Raw genomic sequence first — 25,745 nt, forward strand, 5'->3', positions numbered from 1 at the left:
AAATGCTGATGCTCCAGATACTCAACTAGTCTAAAGAAGGCCAGTTTTATTGCTTCTTTAATCAAGACAACAATTTTCAGCTGTGCTAACATAATTGCAAAAGGGTTTTCTAATGCTCAATTAGCCCTTTTAAATGATAAACTTGGATTAGCTAACACAACGTGCCATTGGAACACAGGAGTGATGGTTGATGATAATGGGCCTCTGTACGCCTATGTAGATATTCCATAAAAAATCAGCCGTTTCCAGCTACAATAAGTAATTTACAACATTAACAATGTCTACGCTGTATTTCTGATCAATTTTATGTTATTTTAATGGACAAAAAAGTAGCTTTTCTTTAAAAAACAAGGACATTTCTAAGTGACCCCACACTTTTGAACGGTAGAGTAGTTGTCAAAGCGGGTGCTATAACTAAGGTATTATACTCACACTAAATAGACGACCTAGCCCTTGTGCCATCCACCCTTGCCAATTTAACTGACTTCCAGGCTTTGAATTGAATAGCACTGACAAGCTGGAGGCCTGCTCAGCTCCACCGCGCACTTGAATGAAGAATTACCATACAGGACTAAATAGCTCAGTACTTTGTCTCTATGAATCCAGTTCACTGTTAGACTGTACAACCCACACACTTGCATGAGAATGAACACACACATGGAGATGCAGATACATACGCACACACACACACACCAGCGTTTCCATTAGCCATAATAGCCGGCTTTTGTCCGATAAAAAATATATAAATAGTAAAGCCGATGAATAAAATTAGCACAGGCCAATTGTCCTGGGAGGAGAAGAAAAAATCCCATTGTGAAATAATGCCTTTTAGCCTATTCATTGGTGGTCTGGTCGTGCTTATCGGTCTATAGGTTCATCTGCATAATTGTATGGAATTAAATTAGCATGTATGTACAGTATATTCATTATGTATCTTATTTATCACACACAACCAGCATACAGATACAGAGCCCTTGAGTGGAAAATCTGTCAGAAAGCGCAAGAGCTGCTGCCTGTGGTGCTTTCAAGACAACTACGATACGAGGTCAAATCATGATGTCAGTGATCTTCAGGTCGGAAAGTCGGATCTTTAGAAAGAGGCCTGAATTCCCGAGTTGGAATTCCGAGTTCAAAAACCGTTCAAAACTATTTTTCCCAGTCCGAGCTCGTTTAATCGGCAGTTCCCAGTTCTCCTGAAAACACTGAGGTCAGAAGTCAGAGATTTATGAGTTTCCAGTTGTTATGAACACTGCATCAAAACAGCAAGGGCAGGAAGGCTTCATTAGCACACCACACACCACTTTGCAATGAGCTGGAGGCAGTATGCATTTTGAAAAACGTTATACTTAATTGTTTGAAACCTGAATGTTTTAATACAAATGAGGCATGTCTTGCATTGCTTCAAAGTAGCCTATTAGAGCACTCTTTCTAAATTTGGAATATATATTTTAGCTAGAAATCCTACACCTGTAACTCTCTGGGTTTTAAATATATATCTTTTAACATCGCATATCATTGTTAAGGAAATACGGAGTTTTCCACTTTGTTCCTAAGAGCTTTTGTCCTACACTCCAAAAGGGTTATTCGACTGTTCCCATAAGATAACCCTTTTGCGTTCCAGGTAGAACCCTTTAAGGTTCCATGTAGAACCCTCTCGTGAAAAGGTTTATACATGGAACCAAAAAGGGTTCTCCAAAGGGTTCTCCTATGGGGACAGCTAAATAACTCTTTTAGGTTCTAGATAGCACAATGTTTTGGGTTGTTTACGTGATTAATAGGTGATTAATAGGTCTAGATTTAAATGAATGGAAATGTCCTCCCTCCTTTCCCTCCACCCAGTATTCCATCAACAAAATGAATAACTCTCCCCTGATATAGTGATCTTTCTGTCTCATGATCGATCACTCTGTATCTGTTTTGAAATCACCCCTATGCTATTGTCGCCATGTTTGTGACTGTGGCTAGAGTTGTTTGACATATGGCCCCTTTAACACTTGTTTCTCTTCCTGCTTCTTCCTTCCTCCATCTGTAATGCTAAAGGCTATGGTAACACTGTGACCGATTCCAAATGAAAAGAGAATGTTGTTAAGACAAGGGGAATAGCAATTTGTGTAGAGAAGCACTTCATTCCAGATACCCATGACCCCTGGTTTCTTGTATACACTTGGGGAGAATACAGCTGGATTGCTTTGTCACCTGTTGCCTTAATGAGATATGTTAAAATATATTAAAGTAAGTAGCAAGAGAAATAGACTTCTTTCTTTGAGCAAAATCGAAGTTGTCACTTTGTTTTAAAAGTGCTTATTGAATGTATTTCAATCGCAGTATGTACAAAACTACTATATATTAATCTAATCAGTCATGAATTCCTTCCTTTCTTTCTGTCCCCTGCCTGGCCTACCTCAGTCCCTGGCTCAGAACTCCAGGAAGGCAGGGTTCACATCAGCTATGGCGTCCAGCACTCTCAATAACGAGGATCTGGTGCGTTTCTGGCTCTTTCCTTTCTCTACTCTCAGTATATCCAGATAGTGGACATTTCCCCTCTCTCCATGTAGTCATAGATTCCACTAATTATCTGACTCTGTATATATGTCCTCTACGTTTCCCTCTCTTGTAGAAGAGCCATGTGTACAAGAAGACCCTACAGGCTCTGATCTACCCCATCTCCTGCACCACACCCCATAACTTTGAGGTGTGGACGGCCACGACACCCACCTACTGCTATGAGTGTGAGGGGCTGCTGTGGGGCATCGCCCGCCAGGGCATGAGGTGCACCGAGTGCGGGGTCAAATGTCACGATAAGTGCCAGGACCTACTCAATGCTGACTGTCTGCAAAGTAAGTAGAGCCATGTTGAACTTTTCTCAGTGAGTGGTAAAGTTTAGTTCAGTTGGTGCTAAAACATAATATAATGATAAAACATAACCTAACAACACCAACTGTGTGGGAGACTACAGACTGTAAGCTGCTTTGGATAAGAGTGTTAAATAGCTGTCTGGCATTCCCCTTTGACTGTCATACTTCAGCCTTTTCCCTCCTCTCTCATCTCTCCTACATCTCTCATCCCACTCTCCTTGTCCTCCTCCCTCCCATTATCTCACTCTGCAGTCTCAGGCACTCTCTATCTTTTATTTTTATTTAAAAAATGAATTTAAAAAAATGAAAAGCCATTTGTCTTTCCTTGAGATCCTCTCCCCCTTTCCAACTCTTCGTGAACGTTTCACAGGTCTGCAGATACTGCCTGAGCACTCATCGAGAAATCACACTGTAGACTATGTATGTTAATTGTAAGTTAATTGAAATGCATTCCAGGTGACTACCTCATGAAGCTGGTTGAGAGAATGCCAAGAGTGTGCAAACTTGTCATCAAGGCAAAGGGTGGCTACTTTGAGGAATCTCTCAGTAGTAACACTATGGTTACTACATGATTCCATATGTGTTATTTAATAGTTTGGATGTCTTCACTGTTATTCTACAATGTAGAAAATAGAAAAAATAAAGAGTAGGTGTGTCCAAACTCATATATTTTTTATTTTTAGGTAATTGATTCAGTGGCCTACAAAAGGGGGGACGCTGGCCACATGCCACCAGTTGCCCATTCCTGCTGTAGAATAATACAGCATAAGACCTTATTTGTCTTGTAACTCAATAAATCAAATCTGACCCTCATCTCGCTTGTCTACCCCAGGGGCAGCGGAAAAGAGTTCTAAGCATGGGGCGGAGGACAGAACCCAGAACATCATCATGGTTCTAAAAGACAGGTTGAAGATCCGAGAGAGGAACAAGCCGGAGATCTTTGAGCTGATCCAGGAGGTGTTTGCCATGGTCAAAGTCACTCACGTCACCTACATGAAGCAGATCAAACAGAGCGTACTGGATGGCACCTCCAAGTGGTCGGCCAAGATCAGCATCACAGGTGTGTGTGTGTGTGTGAATGTGTGTGTGTGTGTGTGTGTGTGTGTATGTGTGTATGTATGTATGTATGTATGTATATATATACCAGGGCTTCAGAGTTGGAGAGCTGATCTAGGACCAGGTCCACCATGTCCATATCAGCAGAAAAACAATATTATTCATTACGATCTAAAAGGGAAAACTAATCCTAGATCAGCACTCCTATTCTGAGACGCTTTGTGAATAGTATGACTTCAGAACCATCCATTTGTAAAGCTCTGGCAGATGCCATTTGCAGTCTGACTCCATCACAACACACATCATCCACCCTCTGTCTCCTCTTGCTTGTTTGTGTTCCAGCTCTATTTGTTGTAAAGGTCATACTGCGCTGTAGACCATTGAGTCACTGTCTGACATGAAGGAGACAGATTAGATAACGGTCCCATATGAAGAGGGATTTGAGATATTTGTCTGTAGGCAAGAAGGCAAAGAACCAGAATAGGTCAATGGGAGTGTGTAGAAGGGAGAACTCTCGACCTAGCCTGGTTAACTAGGCTCTGCTCAAGTCTTGTGCTATTGACTGCCGCTCCATCTGTTTGAGGTTTGAAGTACTCCGAACTTTGTAGACCAGACCTATACTCATGTCATTCATATTTTAAACTCCTTGAGATTTTTTACTTGTATGTGCTGTGTACTGCAATTCAGCTTTTAGCTGCCAAGTACGGCTTACTGGTAAAAATGTAATAAACTACTACTACTATTAGCCTCTAAACTAGACTGACCACTGTGCTCACTAGTGAAACAATGATGAATGCAGTAGTCGGCCATACTGACCACCTGATGCTGCCCCCTGGTCGCTCTCCTTCCTTCCCACAGTGCTGTGTGCCCAGGGCCTCCAGGCGAAGGATAAGACAGGCTCCAGTGACCCCTACGTCACGGTCCAGGTGGGCAAGACCAAGAAGAGGACCAAGACCATCTATGGAAACCTCAACCCTGTCTGGGAGGAGAACTTCAACTTGTGAGTAGAGAGAGGAAGTACTTTTTCAATTTAGTCATTTAGCTGACACTCTTATCCAGAGCGACTTACAGGAGCAATTAGGGTTAAGTGCCTTGCACAAGGGCACATCGACGGATTACCTGACTGGAATAACATTGAAGGTTGTGTATTCACAGATTGTGAATAGATGACATTGGTGGGTTTCTCTCTCTCCCCCTCCCCCTCTCTCTGTCTCTGTCTCTGTCTCTCACCCCTCTCTCTCTCTCGCTCTCTCTCTCTTTTTCTCTATCTCTCTCTCTTTCTCTCTTTCTCTCTTTCTCTCTCTCTTTCTTTCTCTCTTTCTCTCTTTCTCTTTTTCTCTCTTTCTCTCTCTGTCTCTCTCTCTTTCTCTCTTTCTCTTTCTCTGTCTCTCTCTCTGTCTCTCTCTGTCTCTGTCTGTCTGTGTCTGTCTGTGTCTGTCTGTGTAGTGAGTGCCACAACTCCTCGGACCGAATCAAGGTGCGGGTGTGGGACGAGGATGATGACATCAAGTCTCGGGTGAAGCAGAAGTTCAAAAAGGAGTCAGATGACTTCCTGGGTCAGACCATCATCGAGGTCCGCACGCTGAGCGGAGAGATGGATGTCTGGTACAACCTGGGTCAGTACAGTCACAGTACAGGGGGAAATAACCACTTGTTAAGCTAATAAACCCAATCATTGAGCCTCTGACACTTCGGGTCCATATAATTACTTTCTAGGTATCCATACGATGAGGTTAATTTTTTTAAATGATTTATTTCATATAAGAGTCATCATTATGGTTGAGGTCTTTATCAAAGATAGTTGTTGTTAGGTTGACTGTGGTATGTGTTGATTGAGAGTCTTGTGTCTGGTCCCTCTCTGCAGACAAGCGTACAGACAAGTCAGCCGTGTCTGGTGCCATCAGGATGCACATCAATGTAGAGATCAAAGGAGAGGAAACAGTCGCTCCATATCATGTCCAATACACCTGTCTGCACGAGGTAAGGTGTGTGTGTGTGTGTGTGTGTGCGTGTGAGAGAGCATGTGCGTAGCATGGGTGCCTGCCTGCATAAAGTGTGTGGTCTGTGTGTGCGTGTGGTCTGTGTGTACACACGAGCCTGTGTATGCTCCTGCCTTCAGGTGCTAAGTGATGTTAATAGCCCAGTCATCTTGGTTCATTTAGCTGACTGATGTAGCAGTCTTTCAATGAAGTTGTTGTTTCAGATGAAATAGAAGTTAATATCCCACAAAGGTGTCACCGCCTGCATTGCTCTATCAAGATAAATACCACATCAGATATAAAATACCACAGATAATATCTCTCACTCTGACCTTCTTCAAATATGCAACTGTCTACCATGTTTATGCTAAATGACCATTGCCCTTTTTCAAGTCATTACTCTGTCCAATATCAGGACATAGTTTGCAAACAGCTGAACCTAACAAGAGCTACTATTCAATTGTACTGTAAATAATGGTCTGTACCAAATTCTCTCAATCTAGATAGATAGATAGATAGTCAGAGAGATAGATAGTCAGAGAGATAGATAGTCAGAGAGATAGATAGTCAGAGAGATAGATAGTCAGAGAGATAGATAGACAGATAGATAGATAGATAGATAGATAGATAGATAGATAGATAGATAGATAGATAGATAGATAGATAGATAGATAGATAGATAGTCAGTCAGTTATATAGTTTGTCAATCAGTTGTTAGATAGTCAGTCAGTCAGTTAGATAATCAGTCAGATAGTCAGTCAGTTAGATAATCAGTCAGATAGTCAGTCAGTTAGATAATCAGTCAGATAGTCAGTCAGTTAGATAATCAGTCAGTCAATCAGTTAGTCAGTCAGATAGTCAGCCAGGCAATCAGTCAGTCAATCAGTTAGTCAGCAAGTCAGATAGTCAGTCAGTCAGTCAGATAGTCAGCCAGACAATCAGTCAGTCAGTTAGATAGTCAGCCAGTCAGTCAGATACTCAGTCATACAGTATGTCAATCAGTTAGATAGTCAGTCAGTTAGATAGTCAGCCAGTCATTCAGTCAGATAGTCAGTCAGATAGTGAGTCAGTCAGTTAGATAGTCAGCCAGACAATCAGTCAGTCAGTTAGATAGTCAGCCAGTCAGTCAGATACTCAGTCATACAGTATGTCAGTCAGTTAGATAGTCAGTCAGTTAGATAGTCAGCCAGTCATTCAGTCAGATAGTCAGTCAGTCAGATAGATAGTGTGTGTATTCTACTCTGCTCTCCTGCTCAGACACATTCACACAGAGATCATGATGAAAGCTCCCTTCATTCAGCCTTAGCAACTTCAACTCATTAACATCATAGTCTAGATTGAATAACCCGTCTCTTTCATCCTCTCTCTCTCTATCTCTCTCTCTCTCTCGCTCGCTCTGCCTACAGAACCTCTTCCACTTTGTCACAGATGTGCAGAGTTCTGGTGTTGTGAAGATTCCTGATGCTAAAGGGGATGATGCGTGGAAGGTGTACTTTGATGAGACTCCTCAGGAGATAGTGGATGAGTTTGCCATGCGCTACGGAGTGGAGTCAATCTATCAGGCTATGACGTGAGCTCCAATGTAGTACCCTACACACCCTGTCAGTGACACTCAGCAATAGCATACACATTACCAGAGTGATGTATTGAGAGAACACCTAGTGTATGGTTGTGTTTAGGATGATACTGTGGTACACCCTAAACATCACAAGGGAATGCATGGGCAGCTTCATTAATACTAAAGTGATAATGTTAATGCCGTGTGTGTATTCTCCCACAGTCACTTTGCCTGCCTGTCGTCTAAGTACATGTGCCCTGGGGTGCCGGCGGTAATGAGTACCCTGCTGGCCAACATCAATGCATACTACGCCCACAGCACCCAGGCCACCAACAGTGTGTCTGCCTCTGACCGTTTCGCCGCATCCAACTTCGGGGTGAGTCGCCCCAAATGAATGAGGGTCCTTTTTTGGACATCCCTACCCCATTGAAGTTGAAATGTAATATGGTTAAGGTTACGTAAGGTTTATTGTTAAGTTTAGTGTAAGGGTAGGGGTTAAGGTTAGAGTTAGGGTAGGGATGTCCCATGGATTCTGGATAGCACTAAGCAATTCATGAGGGATGGACAGATACATAATATGATGCAATGCCTCAACTCAATGTTTAAGGTGAGCCAATGGGTATGCTAGCTCTTAGGCTAATATGTTGTGGCATATTTTTGTTTTTTTCAGAAAGAACGATTTGTGAAGCTCCTAGACCAACTCCACAACTCCCTTAGGATTGATCTGTCCATGTACCGGGTAGGCTACTCTTAACTTTCTCTCTTCTATTTCTCTCTCTCTGTGTTTTTCAATCTGTGTCCTTACCTACCTCTAGATCCCTTTTGCAAAACCAATTAACTAGCCTGCTAATATTGTTCCTCACCAAGGAGTCTTAGGCCTAGTTAACTGGTCTGTAACCAGATATAAGATGTGCATCGATGTGAGAAATCTGCGTATTGAAACAAATAAAATTGTATTAGTCGCATGCGCCGAATACAACAGGTGTAGTGAAACCTTACAGTGAAATGCTTACTTACGAACCCCTAACCAACAATGCCGTTTAAAAAAAATATGGATAAGAATAAGAAATAAAAGTAACAACTAATTAAAGAGCAGCAGTAAAATAACAATAGCGAGACTATATACAGGGGGTACCGGTACAGAGTCAATGTGCGGGGGCACCGGTTAGTTGAGATAATATGTACATGTAGGTAGAGTTATTAAAGTAACTTTGCATAGATGATAACAACAGAGTGTAGCAGCGGTGTAAAAGGGGGGGGACAATGCAAATAGTCTGGGTAGCCATTTGATTAGGTATTCAGCAGTCTTATGGCTTGGAGGTAGAATCTGTTTAGAAGCCTCTTGGACCTAGACTTGGCGCTCCAGTACCGCTTGCCGTGCGGTAGCAGAGAGAACAGTCTATGACTAGGGTGGCTGGAGTCTTTGACAGTTTTTAGGGCCTTCCTCTGACACCGCCTGGATGACAGGAAGCTTGGCCCTAGTGTAATGGGCCATTCGCACTACTCTGTAGTGTCACTCAGTCTGACTGACCGCAAGGTAATCTGGTAATCTGTCTGGCCCTGAGCCTTGTGAATGTTGACCTGTTTAAAGGTCTTACTCACATCGGCTGCGGAGAGCGTGATCACACAGTCTTCTGGAACAGCTGGTGCTCTCATGCATGTTTCAGTGTTATTTGCCTCAAAGAGAGCATAGAAGTAGTTTAGCTTGTCTGGTAGGCTCGTGTCACTGGGCAGCTCTCGGCTATGCTTCCCTTTGTAGTCTGTAATGGCCGGTGTAGTACTTTTTGATCTTAGTCCTGTATTGACACTTTGCCTGTTTGATGGTTCGTCGAAGGCCATAGCAGGATATCTTATAAGTCCCGCTCCTTGAAAGCAGCTGCTCTAGAATTTAGCTCAGTGCGGATTTTGCCTGTAATCCATGGATTCTGGTTGGGATATGTACCTACGGTCACTGTGGGGACGACGTCATCGATGCATGTATTGATGAAGCCAATGACTGATGTAGTGGACTCTTCAATGCCATCAGAGGAATCCCGGAACATATTCCAGTCTGTGCTAGCAAAACAGTCCTGTAGCTTAGCACCTGCTTCCTCTGACCACTTTTTTTATTGAGCTAGTCACTGGTACTTCCTGCTTTCATTTTGGCTTGTAAGCAGGAATCAGGAGGATAGAATTATGGTCAGATTTGCCAAATGGAGTGTGAGGGAGAGCTTTGTATGCATTTCTGTGTGTGGAGTAAAGGTGGTCCAGAGTTTTCTTTCCCTCTTTTTGCACATTTAACTTCTTATGGCTGCAATCCCGTTAACGGGATAATTTTCATCAACAACTGCTAATTTGCAGAGCGGCACATTCAAATAATATTACTAAAAATATTTATATTCATGAAATCACAAGTGCAATACAGCAAAACACAGTTTAGCCTTTTGTTAATCCACCTGTCGTGTCAGATTTAGAAAATATGCTTTACAGCGAAAGCAATCCAAGCGTTTGTGTAAGTTTATCGATCGCTCGACAAAACATTATGAACACCTAGCATCAAAGTAGCTTGGTCACGAAAATCAGAAAAGCAATCAAATTAATGGTTTACCTTTGATGATCTTCGGATGTTTTCACTCACGAGACTCCCAGTTACACAATAAATGTTCCTTTTGTTCCATAAAGATGATTTTTATATCCAAAATACCTCCGTTTGTTTGGCGCGTTATGTTCAGAATCCACAGGAAAGAGCGGTCACGACAACGCAGACGAAAATTCCAAACAGTATCCTTAATGTCCACAGAAACATGTCAAACATTTTTTATATATTCAATCCTCAGGTTGTTTTTAAAATATATAATCAATAATATATCAACCGCAACTGTCTTTTTCAGTAGGAGAGGGAAAGGCAATGGCTGCCCAAACTCTGTTGCGCATACAAATGCTGCTGGCACCCAGCCATACAATGACGCAATGTTATCTTTCTCGCTCATTTTTCAAAAGAAAAGCCTGAAACTATGTCTAAAGACTGTTGACACCTTGAGGAAGCGATAGGAAAAGGAATCTGGTTGATATCGCTTTAAATGGAGCAAAGGCAGGCTATGGAGCATGGAGTTTTCAAAATAGAAGCTACTTTCTGGTTTGATTTTCCTCAGGGTTTCGCCTGCAATATCAGTTCTGTTATACTCACAGACAATATGTTGACAGTTTTGACAGTTTTGGAAACTTTAGAGTGTTTTCTATCCAATACTAATAATCATATGCATATATTAGCAACTGAGACTGAGGAGCAGGCCGTTTACTTTGGGCAACTTATTCATCCAAGCTACTCAATACTGCCCCCAGCCATAAGAAGTTTAACATGCTGATAGAAATTTGATAAAACAGTTTTAAGTTTCCCTGCATGAAAGTCCCTGGCTACTAGGAGCGCCTCTTTGCAGATCTTCTCCAAGTCATTAAGGTTTCGAGGCTGACGTGTGGAAACTCGAACCTTCAGCTCCCTCCACAGATTTTCTACGGGATTAATGTCTGGAGATGGGCTAGGCCACTCCAGGACCTTAATGTGCTTCTTCTTGAGCCACTGCTTTGTTGCCTTGGCTGTGTGTTTTGGGTCATTGTCATGCTGGAATACCCATCCACGACCCATTTTCAATGCTCTGGCTGAGGGAAGGAGGTTCTCACCCAAGATTTGACTGCCCCGTCCATCGTCCCTTTGATGTGGTGAAGTTGTCCTGTCCCCTTAGCAGAAAAACACCCCCAAAGCATAATGTTTCCACCTCCATGTTTGACGGTGGAGATGGTGTTCTTGGGGTCATAGGCAGCATTCCTCCTCCTCCAAACATGGCGAGTTGAGTTGATGCCAACGAGATCCATTTTGGTCTCATCTGACCACAACACTTTCACCCAGTTGTCCTCTGAATCATTCAGATGTTCATTGGTAAACTTCAGACGGGCATGTATATGTGCTTTCTTGAGCAGGGGGACCTTGCGGGCGCTGCAGGATTTCAGTCCTTCACAGCGTAGTGTGTTACCAAAATAAATATTTAAAAAAGGAGAAACAGGCCCAAACAAAATATTCAATCCAAAACCAAGGGTGCACATGGCTACCAAGAAAAACCAGAAGCCTCACAGCTCTGCAAGATGGCTCACTCTAGTTCCTTGCACCTGTGCCCTTTCAACGCTTAATAAGTCTACACAGGACTTCCTGGCTTAGCACCTGACTCAGGTTACTGCTGCCCCCTGGGGATGTTGAAGTTTATCCTGGTAGTTTATTGTTTAGCTTAATATCTCTACTGACTCTCTCTCTCTCTCTCTCTCTCTCTCTCTCTCTCTCTCTCACACACACACACACACACACACACACACACACACACACACACACACACACACACACACACACACACACACACACACACACACACACACACACACACACATCTCACTGTGGATCTATCATCTGTGTGTAACAGAATAACTTCCCAGCCAGCAGTCCTGAGAGGCTGCAGGACCTCAAGTCTACTGTGGACCTGCTCACCAGCATCACCTTCTTCAGGATGAAGGTAACTCTCTCTTCTCTCTCTCTTCTCTTTCATTTCACTCCATCCGCTCCTTGGATCACCTCTACTTTGCTCTGTTTGGTACCACATGTATCCATTCTTGTTTACACTGTACAGTATCGCTACACTACATGCTCTTTTCAAACATGCATCTTCATTCACTGAGTTTCTTTGACCCGGTGTGGTTGTATGGGCTTTCCCAGTTTCAGTAACTTCTCAATCTGTCTGTGTCTGTGTGTCTGTCCTCAGGTACAGGAGCTACAGAGTCCCCCTAGAGCCAGTCAGGTGGTGAAGGACTGTGTCAAGGCCTGTCTCAACTCCACCTACGAATACATATTCAACAACTGTCACGAACTCTACAGCCGCGAGTACCAGACAGACCCGGTGTGTGTGTGTGTGTGTGTGTGTGTGTGTGTGTGTGTGTGTGTGTGTGTGTGTGTGTGTGTGTGTGTGTGTGTGTGGGTGGGGGTGGGTGGGTGGGTGGGTGGGTGTGAAGGTGTGCTGTGTGAAGGTGTGCGTGCGTGCGTGTGTGTGTGTGTCTCTCTCTCTGTCCGTGTCATTAGGACCTCAGGTGGTCTCCATCAAGCCTCGACAGGATTTTTATATGGATTTACAAGCCTTGTTTTTGCGTTATTAAAGTGGGGCGATTCATTCCGACTCCCTTCATGAATTTCAAAAGCTAATTTTTCCTTTGAATAAAACATTCCACCTTGAGGTTCCTTGCAATATTTTGTTGAATCTTCAGTTCATTCTTCAGTTTGAACCTCTGCGGTGGTATGAATACTTTTTTTCTGACTTTGTCAGCTTTCTTCAAAGCACTAAACTTGCTACATGTGATTTGATGGGTTCATCAGCTCATTAGAGTAGCGAAGAGATAGATATCATTGGAGTTGAGTGGTAGCGAAGAGATAGATATCATTGGAGTTGAGTGGTAGCGAAGAGATATATATCATTGGAGTTGAGTGGTAGCGAAGAGATATATATCATTGGAGTTGAGTGGTAGGGAAGAGATAGATATCATTGGAGTTGCGTGGTAGCGAAGCGATATATATCAGACAAACTACGATAGTAGCTACAATAGTAGCCCATGTGATAGTATCCCAGTGACTGAGTGTGTTGTTTTGTCCAGGCCAAGCTAGGAGTGGTCGTTCCAGAGGAGCAGGGTCCCAGCATCAAGAACCTGGACTTCTGGTCCAAACTCATCACCCTCATCGTGTCCATCATAGAGGAAGACAAGAACTCCTACACACCCTGCCTAAACCAGTGAGTCTGTCACTCTCTCTAACCATATCAGTTTCACTGTCGCTCTCCCTCCCCCTGTCTCTCTTTCTCTGTCTCTCTTTCTCTGTCTCTCTTTCTCTGTCTCTCTCCCCCTGTCTCTCTCCCCCTGTCTCTCTTTCTCTGTCTCTCTTTCTCTGTCTCTCTTCTCTGTCTCTCTTTCTCTGTCTCTCTTTCTCTGTCTCTCTTTCTCTGTCTCTCTTTCTCTGTCTCTCTCCCCCTGTCTCTTTCTCTGTCTCTCTCCCCCTGTCTCTCTTTCTCTGTCTCTCTTTCTCTGTCTCTCTTTCTCGGTCTCTCTTTCTCTGTCTCTCTTTCTCGGTCTCTCTTTCTCTGTCTCTCTTTCTCTGTCTCTCTTTCTCAGTCTCTCTTTCTCTGTCTCTCTCTCTTTCTCGGTCTCTCTTTCTCTGTCTCTCTTTCTCTGTCTCTCTTTCTCTGTCTCTCTTTCTCTGTCTCTCTTTCTCTGTCTCTTTCTCTCTCTCTTTCTCTGTCTCTCTCCCCCTGTCTCTCTCTCTGTCTCTCTCCCCTTGTCTCTCTTTCTCTGTCTCTCCCCCTGTCTCTCTTTCTCTGTCTCTCTCCCCCTGTCTCTCCTTCTCTGTCTCTCTCCCCCTGTCTCTCCTTCTCTGTCTCTCTCCCCCTGTTTCTCTGTCTCTGTCTCTCTTTCTCTGTCTCTTTCTCTGTCTCTTTCTCTGTCTCTCTTTCTCTGTCTCTCTCCCCATGTCTCTCTTTCTCTGTCTCTCTTTCTCTGTCTCTCTTTCTCTGTCTCTCTTTCCCTGTCTCTTTCTCTGTCTCTCTCCCCCTGTCTCTCTTTCTCTGTCTCTCTTTCTCTGTCTCTCTTTCTCTGTCTCTCTCCCCCTGTCTCTCTTTCTCTGTCTCTCTTTCTCTGTCTCTCTTTCTCTGTCTCTCCCCCTGTCTCTCTTTCTCTGTCTCTCTTTCTCTGTTTCTCTCCCCCTGTCTCTCTTTCTCTGTCTCTCTTTCTCTGTCTCTTTCTCTGTCTCTCTTTCTCTGTCTCTCTTTCTCTGTCTCTTTCTCTGTCTCTCTTTCTCTGTCTCTCTTTCTCTGTCTCTCTCCCCCTGTCTCTCTTTCTCGGTCTCTCTTTCTCTGTCTCTCTTTCTCTGTCTCTTTCTCTGTCTCTCTCCACCTTTACATCCATATGTAACTCCGTATCTGTTTCTTACCATCTGCCACGCACAGGTTTCCTCAGGAGCTCAACGTGGGTAAAATCAGTGCTGAGGTGATGTGGAACCTGTTTGCTCAGGATATGAAGTACGCCATGGAGGGTGAGCACTGAATAATGTTGCACCTCACCACACTGTTGTTCTAGATCTGTCCTGGCAGTTGTTTTCTGTTTTTATGGGGCTGTTATAATGCTTTTGCAAGCAGATATGGCACACTCTCTCTCTCTCTCTCTCTTTTCTCTTTTCTCTCTTTTCCTCTCTCTCTCGATCTCTCGCTCAACTCTCAGAGCATAAAAATAACCGGCTGTGTAAGAGCGCAGATTACATGAACCTGCACTTCAAGGTCAAGTGGCTATACAACGAGTACTGCAGAGACCTGACCTTCTTTAAGAGCCGTGTGCCTGAGTACCCGGCGTAAGTGCCACCTGTGCCATGATGACACACTCACCTTAAAACACGCGCATGCATGCAGGCACATTCCCACATACACACATGTACGCACTCACACACTACCTCCCTGGTACTATACAGCACAGCCCATAACCAGTTCCAGATGGACTGCAGCGACAGGTTTTCTCTCAGACCCCAGAAGTAGTTTGAAATCAAAAGTTCCAGTGGGGTTGATTCAAATTAAACCACCCCCGTGTGATGTCTCCTAGGTGGTTCGAGCCATTTGTCATCCAGTGGTTGGATGAGAACGAGGAAGTGTCTCGAGACTTCCTGCATGGTGCACTGGAGAGGGACAAAAAGGACGGGGTAAACTCTTCTCCTCATGTCCTCAAAATGAAAGTTGTGTTGGTTGTGGCAGAATGAAAGTAATCCCTTCCTTTGTAGCTCCTCACTAAACCTCCTAGTTATCAGGCAGACTTATCCTCCTACACGTCTCCAGCACTCATCAATGACTTCCCTGAGACAATGGATGCCGAAGCACAGATGTTGCAGGGGAGACTCGAGTTCAAAGTAGAAAGTAGGGAGTTTAGAATATAAAGAGATGTTCTCAGAAAGTAGAGAGAGGCTATAAAGAGATTTGTGCAGACTCTTCTCAGGTAGGGAGATAAAGTCTGACTGTACCAGCCTGTGGATTAATGAGCTCTGTTCCCAACCAATGGGAGCTGCCCTCATTACCCAGTAGCACCTGGGGGAGCCACCACAGACTCACCTCTGTCTGCCAATTAGAGGCAGACAGACAGACAGACAGACAGACCCACCTGACCCGGTCATCTGTCTGGACTGCTGTCTGGCTGCAAACGACACTAGTGGTCCTCAGGACAACTAGCATATCTATTTACTCTCTCAAAGCTCAGTGGTCCAGCAGGCCAGACACCATCTCTCTCTCTTCCTCCCCCGTCTCTCTCCCCTGATGTTAACAATCCATGGCCTCTGTCCTCCAATCATAATGGTATCTCTACTCCTCTCCCCTTCTCTGCTAAGGACCACTCTCTCCTCTTCCTCTATTCCTTCCCCTCTCTTCCTTCCTCTCCCTCAGCTGTGCTAAGGAAAACTCTTTCCTCTCTTTTCCCTCTCTCTCCAGTCTCTCTCTCCTCTTCTCCCATCTCTCTCTTAATGCTCTCTCTCTCTCCTTTCCCGCTACAGTTCCAGGTGACTTCGGAGCATGCTCTGTTCTCCTGCTCCGTGGTGGATGTCTTCTCTCAGCTCAACCAGAGCTTTGAGATCATCCGCAAGCTGGAGTGTCCCGACCCCCAGATCATAGGCAACTGCATGAAACGCTTCGCCAAGGTACACTACAGTATTCTACACACTATAGCCACTTCATTCATGGCTTCATGATGGTAAGCTGAGCCTAGTCACAGAGACAGTGGTTGACATACTCCTATCTCCCCCTGCTCTCTCCTCAGACAATTGGCAATGTTCTCATATCCTACTCGGACATTATCTCCAAGTGCTTTGCTAACTACGTCAACATGGAGAAAGTGGTGAGTGCCCAATCACTGGACGTGACACATGTTGGGTGGGGATGCTCATCAGTATAGTGTAGTGTTTGTGCATTTCAATGAAAATGTGTGGTATTTCGATAGTGTAGTGGACAATGACTTTGTGTTATTTGCAGCCATGCATCCTGATCAACAACATCCAGCAGCTCAGAGTTCAACTGGAGAGGATGTTTGAGGCCATGGGAGGAAAGGATGTGAGTGGCTCTCATATCCCTGTTTGCCCCCAGTATCAGTCAGTCCGTCCGTCCGGGTGTGCGTGGACGGGTGTGCGTTTGTGTGTGCGTGGACGGGTTTGTGTGTGCGTGGATGGGTGTGTGTACATGTATCTATTGGTGTGTGTGTTTCAGCTGTGCAAGGAGGCCAGTGACTTCCTGAAAGACCTGCAGTTGAAGCTAAACACTGTGATGGATGATCTCAGCAGGATCTTTTCTGTCAGGTGAGCTAGGCACACTGGTGGGGACTGTCAGACAACAGAGAGGCAGCAAACAGCCATTCCATCTACTATATATTTCATTAATATCACAGTGCCTTTCTCTCCTTGCTACGTAGTCTCATCCGAATATGTCAAAATGATGGCATTTAACCTTTTTATGTCACTTCAGCTGAGATATTAGTTACGTCACTTTCTATGTCTCGTGTGTTTATGTGTGTGTGTGTAGTTTTCAGCCACAGATTGAAGACAATGTGAAGCAAATGGGAGACATCCTTGGCCAGGTGAAGGGGACCAACGTGGGAGCTAACAACTGCAGCAGTGTGGCCCAGGATGCTGACAAAGTTCTGGAGCCTATCATGGATTTCCTGGACAGCAAGTGAGAGAGAGTTGTCCTGTCATGTTGCTAATCCCTTTTTGGCTGTAGTCTCTATTTCTTTATTTTATTTTCTTTCAATCTTGTCATCTCTCTCTGTGTCTCCTCTGTCATCTCTCTCTGTGTCTCCTCTGTCACCTCTCTCTGTGTCTCCTCTGTCATCTCTCTCTGTGTCTCCTCTGTCATCTCTCTCTGTGTCTCTGTCATCTCTCTCTGTGTCTCCTCTGTCATCTCTCTCTGTGTCCTCGCTGTCATCTCTCTCTGTGTCTCCTCTGTCATCTCTCTCTGTGTCTCCTCTGTCATCTCTCTCTGTGTCTCCTCTGTCATCTCTCTCTGTGTCTCCTCTGTCATCTCTCTCTGTGTCCTCTCTGTCATCTCTCTCTGTGTCTCCTCTGTCATCTCTCTCTGTGTCTCCTCTGTCATCTCTCTCTGTGTCTCCTCTGTCATCTCTCTCTGTGTCTCTGTCATCTCTCTCTGTGTCTCTGTCATCTCTCTCTGTGTCTCCTCTGTCATCTCTCTCTCTGTGTCTCCTCTGTCATCTCTCTCTGTGTCTCCTCTGTCATCTCTCTCTGTGTCTCCTCTGTCATCTCTCTCTGTGTCTCCTCTGTCATCTCTCTCTGTGTCTCCTCTGTCATCTCTCTCTGTGTCTCTGTCATCTCTCTCTATGTCTCCTCTGTCATCTCTCTCTGTGTCTCTGTCATCTCTCTCTGTGTCTCCTCTGTCATCTCTCTCTGTGTCTCTGTCATCTCTCTCTGTGTCTCCTCTGTCATCTCTCTCTGTGTCTCTGTCATCTCTCTCTGTGTCTCTGTCATCTCTCTCTGTGTCTCCTCTGTCATCTCTCTCTGTGTCCTCTCTGTCATCTCTCTCTGTGTCTCCTCTGTCATCTCTCTCTGTGTCTCCTCTGTCATCTCTCTCTGTGTCTCCTCTGTCATCTCTCTCTGTGTCTCTGTCATCTCTCTCTGTGTCTCTGTCATCTCTCTCTGTGTCTCCTCTGTCATCTCTCTCTGTGTCTCTGTCATCTCTCTCTGTGTCTCCTCTGTCATCTCTCTCTGTGTCTCCTCTGTCATCTCTCTCTGTGTCTCTGTCATCTCTCTCTGTGTCTCTGTCATCTCTCTCTGTGTCTCTGTCATCTCTCTCTGTGTCTCTGTCATCTCTCTCTGTGTCTCCTCTGTCATCTCTCTCTGTGTCTCTGTCATCTCTCTCTGTGTCTCTGTCATCTCTCTCTGTGTCTCTGTCATCTCTCTCTGTGTCTCCTCTGTCATCTCTCTCTGTGTCTCCTCTGTCATCTCTCTCTGTGTCTCTGTCATCTCTCTCTGTGTCTCCTCTGTCATTTCTCTCTCTCTTCTCTTTCGGTTTGAACACCATTTCTTGTCAATTCTTGGCTGGTGCGCTGTTGGACTCCCTTCTGTTGCTCATTATTTCCTTCCTTCCTTCCTTCCTTCCTTCCTTCCTTCCTTCCTTCCTTCCTTCCTTCCTTCCTTCCTTCCTTCCTTCCTCTACCTTCGCTCTGTCTTCTGCCAGCCTGACGCTGTTTGCTAAGATCTGTGAAAAGACGGTGCTGAAACGTGTTCTGAAGGAGCTGTGGAAACTGGTGATGAACACTATGGAGAGGACCATCGTCCTGCCCCCTCTCACCGACCAGACGGTACGAACACACACCCTTCTGAGCATGCAAATATTCATGCACACATGCACGCAGTCACTCACACTCACATGCACGCAGTCACTCACATGCACGCAGTCACACACACTCACATGCCTGTAGTCACATACACTCACATGCCTGCAGTCACATACACTCAAAATTAACACAGTCACACTCACATGCCTGCAGTCACATACACTCACATGCCTGCAGTCACACACACTCAAAATGAACACAGTCACACTCACATGCCTGCAGTCACATACACTCACATGCCTGCAGTCACATACACTCAAAATTAACACAGTCACACTCACATGCCTGCAGTCACATACACTCACATGCCTGCAGTCACATACACTCACATGCACGCAGTCACACACACTCACATGCACGCAGTCACACACACTCACATGCCTGTAGTCACACATTCTTTGATACACACACACACAGCCCACACTACCAACTGCTACACAGGCACACACCACTTCTCAGTATGGGATGAGAACCAACACAGATCAGAGTTATGTTTATTCAAGGGATTCATGCTCTGATATGTGGTATGTGAGGGAGATATATTTAAGCAATAAGGGCCGAGGAGGTGTGCTATATGGCCAATATACCACGACTAAGGGCTGCTTTTAAGCACGATGCAACGTGGAGTGCCTGGACACAGCCCTTAGCCATGGTATATTGGCCATAATGTCACAACCCCTGAGGTGCCTTATTGCTATTATAAATTGGTTGCCAACATACTGTAATTAGAGCAGTAAAAATAAATGTTTTGTCATAACCGTGGTATACGGTCTGATATACCACAGTGGTCAGAAAATCAGCGTTCAGTGCTCGAACCACCCAGTTTATAATGAATATTTTATCTGTTCTGAGTATAGTATTTAGACAACAAACTCTCCCACATATGCACACAGTGAGCAGCCAGGACAGTCATTAGACAGGGAAGAAGTAGGGCTGAGATAGATGGCAGACATTTTGTCTACATTATAAGATGCTTACAAGTGACTGTATAATAATATATCTGATTAGTGATTATTAATTAATGATATACCCCTCTCCCCAGCCCCCAGGCCACATACAAAAAGACCCCCAATCTTTCATTCACTCCATAGATTTTGGTGAAACCCAAAAGTGGAAATGGGAAGGAGTGCACAATGTCATTCTAACCCTATTCTCCAGGATGGTGCTCCTAGTCACAAACTAACATCTAAACTCAACTACTTCCAACTCAACAGTGACATTGATACAACTGTTGAGCCTTTCATGTTGGACAGCAGCCGGTATACTTATTTTGCTTTTGATATGTCTGTTGTCATTTTTGTTTGGTAACAAAAGAGCCTCACATCATTCTATAGTAGCATGGTTGCCCTGTATCTCTATCAGTTAGACCCGCCTAGTGTGGGTTTGTCCCACAGGGGCAGAGACAGAGGGAGTGTTACAGTTCCAGTCTCAGTAGTGTAGGTTACTCTGTCCCTCTCTCCTATCCATTTGATATGTGTATTACTGCTGCTTGGAGGATTGATCTGGGGCTCCGTGCAGCATCACTGACCCTCCTATCTGGTTATTACATCCTACTGCCACTGCTCTTCCTCCACAGATGATTGTAAGTACGGTACATCCTGCGTGTCATTGTGTCTGTCTGTCCCACAGTTCGTTAGTGAAGGATGGTCAGTCCTCTGCTATATGTGGCTGCAAACTGTCTCCCCTTTGACCCCCACATCCTCACTCCTCCTATCTGTCTCTCTGTCTTCCACCTGCTCTGTTGTTCCTCTCCTCTCTCTGTTCTCCTCTCTTCTCCTGTCCTCCTCTCTTCTCCTGTCCTCCTCTACCTCTGTCTCTCTCTCTGAGGTGACAGCTGCATGGTGCATTCCTGACTGACTCAGAGAAGGCCCCACTCTCCCCCATACGAACCCACCAATCGGACGCCCCCCTGCCTCCTACTGCCCTTTGCCCTGCTCCACCCCCAATATTGCCTTGTTCTTCTCTTGCATATTGTCCCAGGGTTCCCTTTCTGTGTGACTCTGGCGTTGTGGCTTAATACCTGGTGCCTGCCCCTATCCCAACTCCCCTGTAGTAATTCTCCCAGTATGTCTCTGCAGGCCTGCTGTGTTGATCTGTCCTGGTTTGGTTCCATGTTCTGTTGTTGTAGAATGATAGTCATAATAGCATAGCGATAAGCTAAGGTATATACTTTCACCATCGCTGGTCTATACCGGAAGTGGGGGTTAGTACTGGTGACACACACATACACATACAGTAGACATACAGTAACAGTCAACCGTTTGGACACATCTACTCAATCAAAGGTTTTTCTTTATTTTGACTATTTTCTACATTGTAGAATAGAATAGTGAAGACATCAAAACTATGTAGTTACCACAAAAGTGTAAAAACAAATCTAAATATATTTTATATTTGAGATTATTCAAAGTAGCCACCCTTTGCCTTGATGACAGCTTTGCACACTCTTGGCATTCTCTCAACCATCTTCACCTGTAATGCTTTTCCAACAGTCTTGAAGGAGTTCCCACATATGCTGAGCACTTGTTGGCTGCTTTCCCTTCACTCTGAGGTCCTACTCATCCTAAACCATCTCAATTGGGTTGAGGTCAGGTGATTGTGGAGGCCAGGTGATTGTGGAGGCCAGGTCATCTGATTTATTTTTATTTATTTATTTTACCTTTATTTAACCAGGTAGGCAAGATAAGAACAAGTTCTCATTTACAATTGCGACCTGGCCAATATAAAGCAAAGCAGTTCGACATATACAACGACACAGAGTTACACATGGAGTAAAACAAACATGCAGTCAATAATACAGTATAAACAAGTCTATATACGATGTGAGCAAATGAGGTGAGAAGGGAGGTAAAGGCAAAAAAGGCCATGGTGGCAAGGTAAATACAATATAGCAAGTAAAACACTGGAATGGTAGTTTTGCAATGGAAGAATGTGCAAAGTAGAAATAAAAATAATGGGGTGCAAAGGAGCAAAATAAATAAATAAATGAAATACAGTTGGGAAAGAGGTAGTTGTTTGGGCTAAATTATAGGTGGGCTATGTACAGGTGCAGTAATCTGTGAGCTGCTCTGACAGTTGGTGCTTAAAGCTAGTGAGGGAGATAAGTGTTTCCAGTTTCAGAGATTTTTGTAGTTCGTTCCAGTCATTGGCAGCAGAGAACTGGAAAGAGAGGCGGCCAAAGAAAGAATTGGTTTTGGGGGTGACTAGAGAGATATACCTGCTGGAGCGTGTGCTACAGGTGGGAGATGCTATGGTGACCAGCGAGCTGAGATAAGGGGGGACTTTACCTAGCAGGGTCTTGTAGATGACATGGAGCCAGTGGGTTTGGCGACGAGTATGAAGCGAGGGCCAGCCAACGAGAGCGTACAGGTCGCAATGGTGGGTAGTATATGGGGCTTTGGTGACAAAACGGATTGCACTGTGATAGACTGCATCCAATTTGTTGAGTAGGGTATTGGAGGCTATTTTGTAAATTACATCGCCAAAGTCGAGGATTGGTAGGATGGTCAGTTTTACAAGGGTATGTTTGGCAGCATGAGTGAAGGATGCTTTGTTGCGAAATAGGATGGCGGTTAAGATATCGTTTAGGACCTTGAGCGTGGCTGAGGTGCACCCATGACCAGCTCTGAAACCAGATTGCATAGCAGAGAAGGTATGGTGAGATTCGAAATGGTCGGTAATCTGTTTGTTGACTTGGCTTTCGAAGACCTTAGAAAGGCATGGTAGGATAGATATAGGTCTGTAGCAGTTTGGGTCAAGAGTGTCCCCCCCTTTGAAGAGGGGGTTGACCGCAGCTGCTTTCCAATCTTTGGGAATCTCAGACACGAAAGAAAGGTTGAACAGGCTAGTAATAGGGGTGGCAACAATTTCGGCAGATAATTTTAGAAAGAAAGGGTCCAGATTGTCTAGCCCGGCTGATTTGTAGGGGTCCAGATTTTGCAGCTCTTTCAGAACATCAGCTGAATGGATTTGGGAGAAGGAGAAATGGGGAAGGCTTGGGCGAGTTGCTGTTGGGGGTGCAGGTGCTGTTGACAGGGGTAGGAGTAGCCAGGTGGAAAGCATGGCCAGCAGTAGAAAAATGCTTATTGAAATGTTCAATTATGGTGGATTTATCAGTGGTGACAGTGTTTCCTATCTTCAGTGCAGTGGGCAGCTGGGAGGAGGTGTTCTTATTCTCCATGGACTTTACAGTGTCCCAGAACTTTTTTGAGTTAGTGTTGCAAGAAGCAAATTTCTGCTTGAAAAAGCTAGCCTTGGCTTTTCTAACTGCCTGTGTATAATGGTTTCTAGCTTCCCTGAACAGCTGCATATCACGGGGGCTGTTCGATGCTAATGCAGAACGCCATAGGATGTTTTTGTGTTGGTTAAGGGCAGTCAGGTCTGGGGAGAATGGGGCATGTTTATTTAAGATGGTTAGGTAGGCATTTTTTTTAAATATCCAGGCATCTTCTACTGACGGGATGAGGTCAATATCCTTCCAGGATACCCCGGCCAGGTCGATTAGAAAGGCCTGCTCGCTGAAGTGTTTCAGGGAGCGTTTTACAGTGATGAGAGGAGGTAATTTGACCGCTGACCCATTACGGATGCAGGCAATGAGGCAGTGATCGCTGAGATCTTGGTTGAAGACAGCAGAGGTGTATTTAGAGGGGAAGTTGGTTAGGATGATATCTATGAGGGTGCCCGTGTTTAAGGCTTTGGGGAGGTACCTGGTAGGTTCATTGATAATTTGTGTGAGATTGAGGGCATCAAGTTTAGATTGTAGGATGGCTGGGGTGTTAAGCATGTTCCAGTTTAGGTCGCCTAGCAGCACGAGCTCTGAAGATAGATGGGGGGCAATCAGTTCACATATGGTGTCCAGAGCACAGCTGGGGGCAGAGGGTGGTCTATAGCAGGCGGCAACGGTGAGAGACTTGTTTTTAGAGAGGTGGATTTTTAAAAGTAGAAGTTCAAATTGTTTGGGTACAGACCTGGATAGTAGGACAGAACTCTGCAGGCTATCTTTGCAGTAGATTGCAACACCGCCCCCTTTGGCAGTTCTATCTTGTCTGAAAATGTTGTAGTTTGGAATTAAAATGTCTGAATTTTTGGTGGTCTTCCTAAGCCAGGATTCAGACACAGCTAGAACATCCGGGTTGGCAGAGTGTGCTAAAGCAGTGAATAGAACAAACTTAGGGAGGAGGCTTCTAATGTTAACATGCATGAAACCAAGGCTATTACGGTTACAGAAGTCGTCAAAAGAGAGCGCCTGGGGAATAGGAGTGGAGCTAGGCACTGCAGGGCCTGGATTCACCTCTACATCGCCAGAGGAACATAGGAGGAGTAGAATAAGGGTGCGGCTAAAAGCAATAAGAATTGGTCTCATCACTCTCCTCCTTGCAACTCATTGCAATCCATCACTCTCCTCCTTGGTCAAAAAGCCCTTACACAGCCTGGAGGTGTGTTTTGAGTCATTGTCCTGTTGAAAAACAAATGATAGTCCCACTAAGGGCAAACCAGATGGGATGCCATATCACTGCAGAATGCTGTGGTAGCCATGCTGGTTAAGTGTGCCTTGAATTCTAACTAAATCACTGACAGTGTCACGTGCAAAGCTCCCCCACACCATCACACCTCCTCCCCCATGCTTCATGGTGGGAACCACACATACAGAGATCATCTGTTCACCTACTCTGCGTCTCTCAAACACACGGCGGTTGGAACCAAAAATCTCACATTGGGACTCATCAGGCCAAAGGACAGATTTCCACCAGTCTAATGTCCATTGCTCGTGTTTCTTGGTCCAAGCAAGGCTCTTCTTTTTATTGGTGTCCTTTAGTAGTGGTTTCTTTGCAACAAATCGACCATGAAGGCTTGATTAACGCAGTCTCTTCTTAACAGTTGATGTTGAGATGTGTCTGTTACTTGAACTCTGTGAATCATTTATTTGGGCTGGAATCTGAGGTGTAGTTAACTGTAATGAACTTATCCTCTGCAGCAGAGGTAACTCTGGGTCTTCCTTTCCTGTGGCGGTTCTCATGAGAGCCAGTTTCATCATAGTGCTTGATGGTTTTTGCGACGGCACTTGAAGAAACTTTCAAACTTTCAAAATACTACATGATTCCATGTGTTGTTCCATAGTTTTGATGTTTTCACTATTATTCTACAATGTATAAAATAGTAAAAATAAAGAAAAACCCTTGAATGAGCTTGGGTTGTGTATCGGAGGACATGACATGACATGACATGACATGTGTCCAAACTGTTGACTGTTACTGTATGTCTGAGAACCCACTTCTGCTTTTTTTAGCCCTTTTTCTCCCCAATTTCGTGGTATCCAATTGTTTTAGTAGCTACTATCTTGTCTCATCGCTACAACTCCCGTACGGGCTCGGGAGAGACAAACGTCCTCCGATACACAACCCAAGCTGCACTGCTTCTTAAGACAGCGCGCATCCAACCCGGAAGCCAGCCGCACTAATGTGTCGGAGGAAACACCGTGCACCTGGCGCCCGGCCCGCCACAGGAGTCGCTGGTGCGCGATGAGACAAGGACATCCCTACCGACCAAGCCCTCCCTAACCCGGACGACGCTAGGCCAATTGTGCGACGCCCCACGGACCTCCCGGTCGCGGCCGGTTACGACAGAGCCTGGGCGCGAACCCAGAGTCTCTGATGGCGCAGCTGGCGCCACCCATCTCAGCTGGCGCCACCCATCTCTGATGGCGCAGCTGGCCTTAACCACTGCGCCACCCGGCAGGCCTGGGAAACCAGATTTCTAAGGGACTTGTTTGCAGTTCCCACCGCTTCCACTGGATGTCACCAGTCTTTAAAAGTACGGCCATATTGAATGACTGTCACTTGAAGTGGACTTTTTGAGAGAGGCGCATGACTCGAA

At 45.0% G+C, this 25,745-nt stretch overlaps 1 protein-coding gene across 2 annotated transcripts in view; it reads left to right on the forward strand.

The window, feature by feature from the left end:
* LOC110522750 (protein unc-13 homolog A) overlaps window positions 1-25,745 on the forward strand; it is an 80,666-nt gene that overhangs the window by 43,486 nt on the left and 11,435 nt on the right. Inside the window, exons 15-37 of one of the 2 annotated variants that reach the window (XM_090231313.1) lie at window positions 2,041-2,046; window positions 2,407-2,481; window positions 2,618-2,837; window positions 3,688-3,915; window positions 4,770-4,911; window positions 5,358-5,527; window positions 5,776-5,891; window positions 7,297-7,460; window positions 7,671-7,824; window positions 8,119-8,187; window positions 11,894-11,983; window positions 12,230-12,364; window positions 13,110-13,243; window positions 14,450-14,535; window positions 14,721-14,847; window positions 15,093-15,189; window positions 16,027-16,170; window positions 16,290-16,367; window positions 16,502-16,579; window positions 16,733-16,821; window positions 17,045-17,194; window positions 18,713-18,836; window positions 20,449-20,454. In XM_090231313.1, the coding sequence (XP_090087439.1) occupies window positions 2,041-2,046; window positions 2,407-2,481; window positions 2,618-2,837; window positions 3,688-3,915; window positions 4,770-4,911; window positions 5,358-5,527; window positions 5,776-5,891; window positions 7,297-7,460; window positions 7,671-7,824; window positions 8,119-8,187; window positions 11,894-11,983; window positions 12,230-12,364; window positions 13,110-13,243; window positions 14,450-14,535; window positions 14,721-14,847; window positions 15,093-15,189; window positions 16,027-16,170; window positions 16,290-16,367; window positions 16,502-16,579; window positions 16,733-16,821; window positions 17,045-17,194; window positions 18,713-18,836; window positions 20,449-20,454 (2,682 nt within the window). Of the gene's footprint in view, window positions 1-2,040; window positions 2,047-2,406; window positions 2,482-2,617; window positions 2,838-3,687; window positions 3,916-4,769; window positions 4,912-5,357; window positions 5,528-5,775; window positions 5,892-7,296; window positions 7,461-7,670; window positions 7,825-8,118; window positions 8,188-11,893; window positions 11,984-12,229; window positions 12,365-13,109; window positions 13,244-14,449; window positions 14,536-14,720; window positions 14,848-15,092; window positions 15,190-16,026; window positions 16,171-16,289; window positions 16,368-16,501; window positions 16,580-16,732; window positions 16,822-17,044; window positions 17,195-18,712; window positions 18,837-20,448; window positions 20,455-25,745 lie in introns of those variants that run through there. The other variant, XM_090231312.1, reaches the window with a different exon arrangement.

The sequence above is a fragment of the Oncorhynchus mykiss genome, chromosome 4 (assembly GCF_057628025.1).
Source record: "Oncorhynchus mykiss isolate SJ-2025 chromosome 4, ASM5762802v1, whole genome shotgun sequence".
Lineage (NCBI taxonomy): Eukaryota > Metazoa > Chordata > Actinopteri > Salmoniformes > Salmonidae > Oncorhynchus > Oncorhynchus mykiss.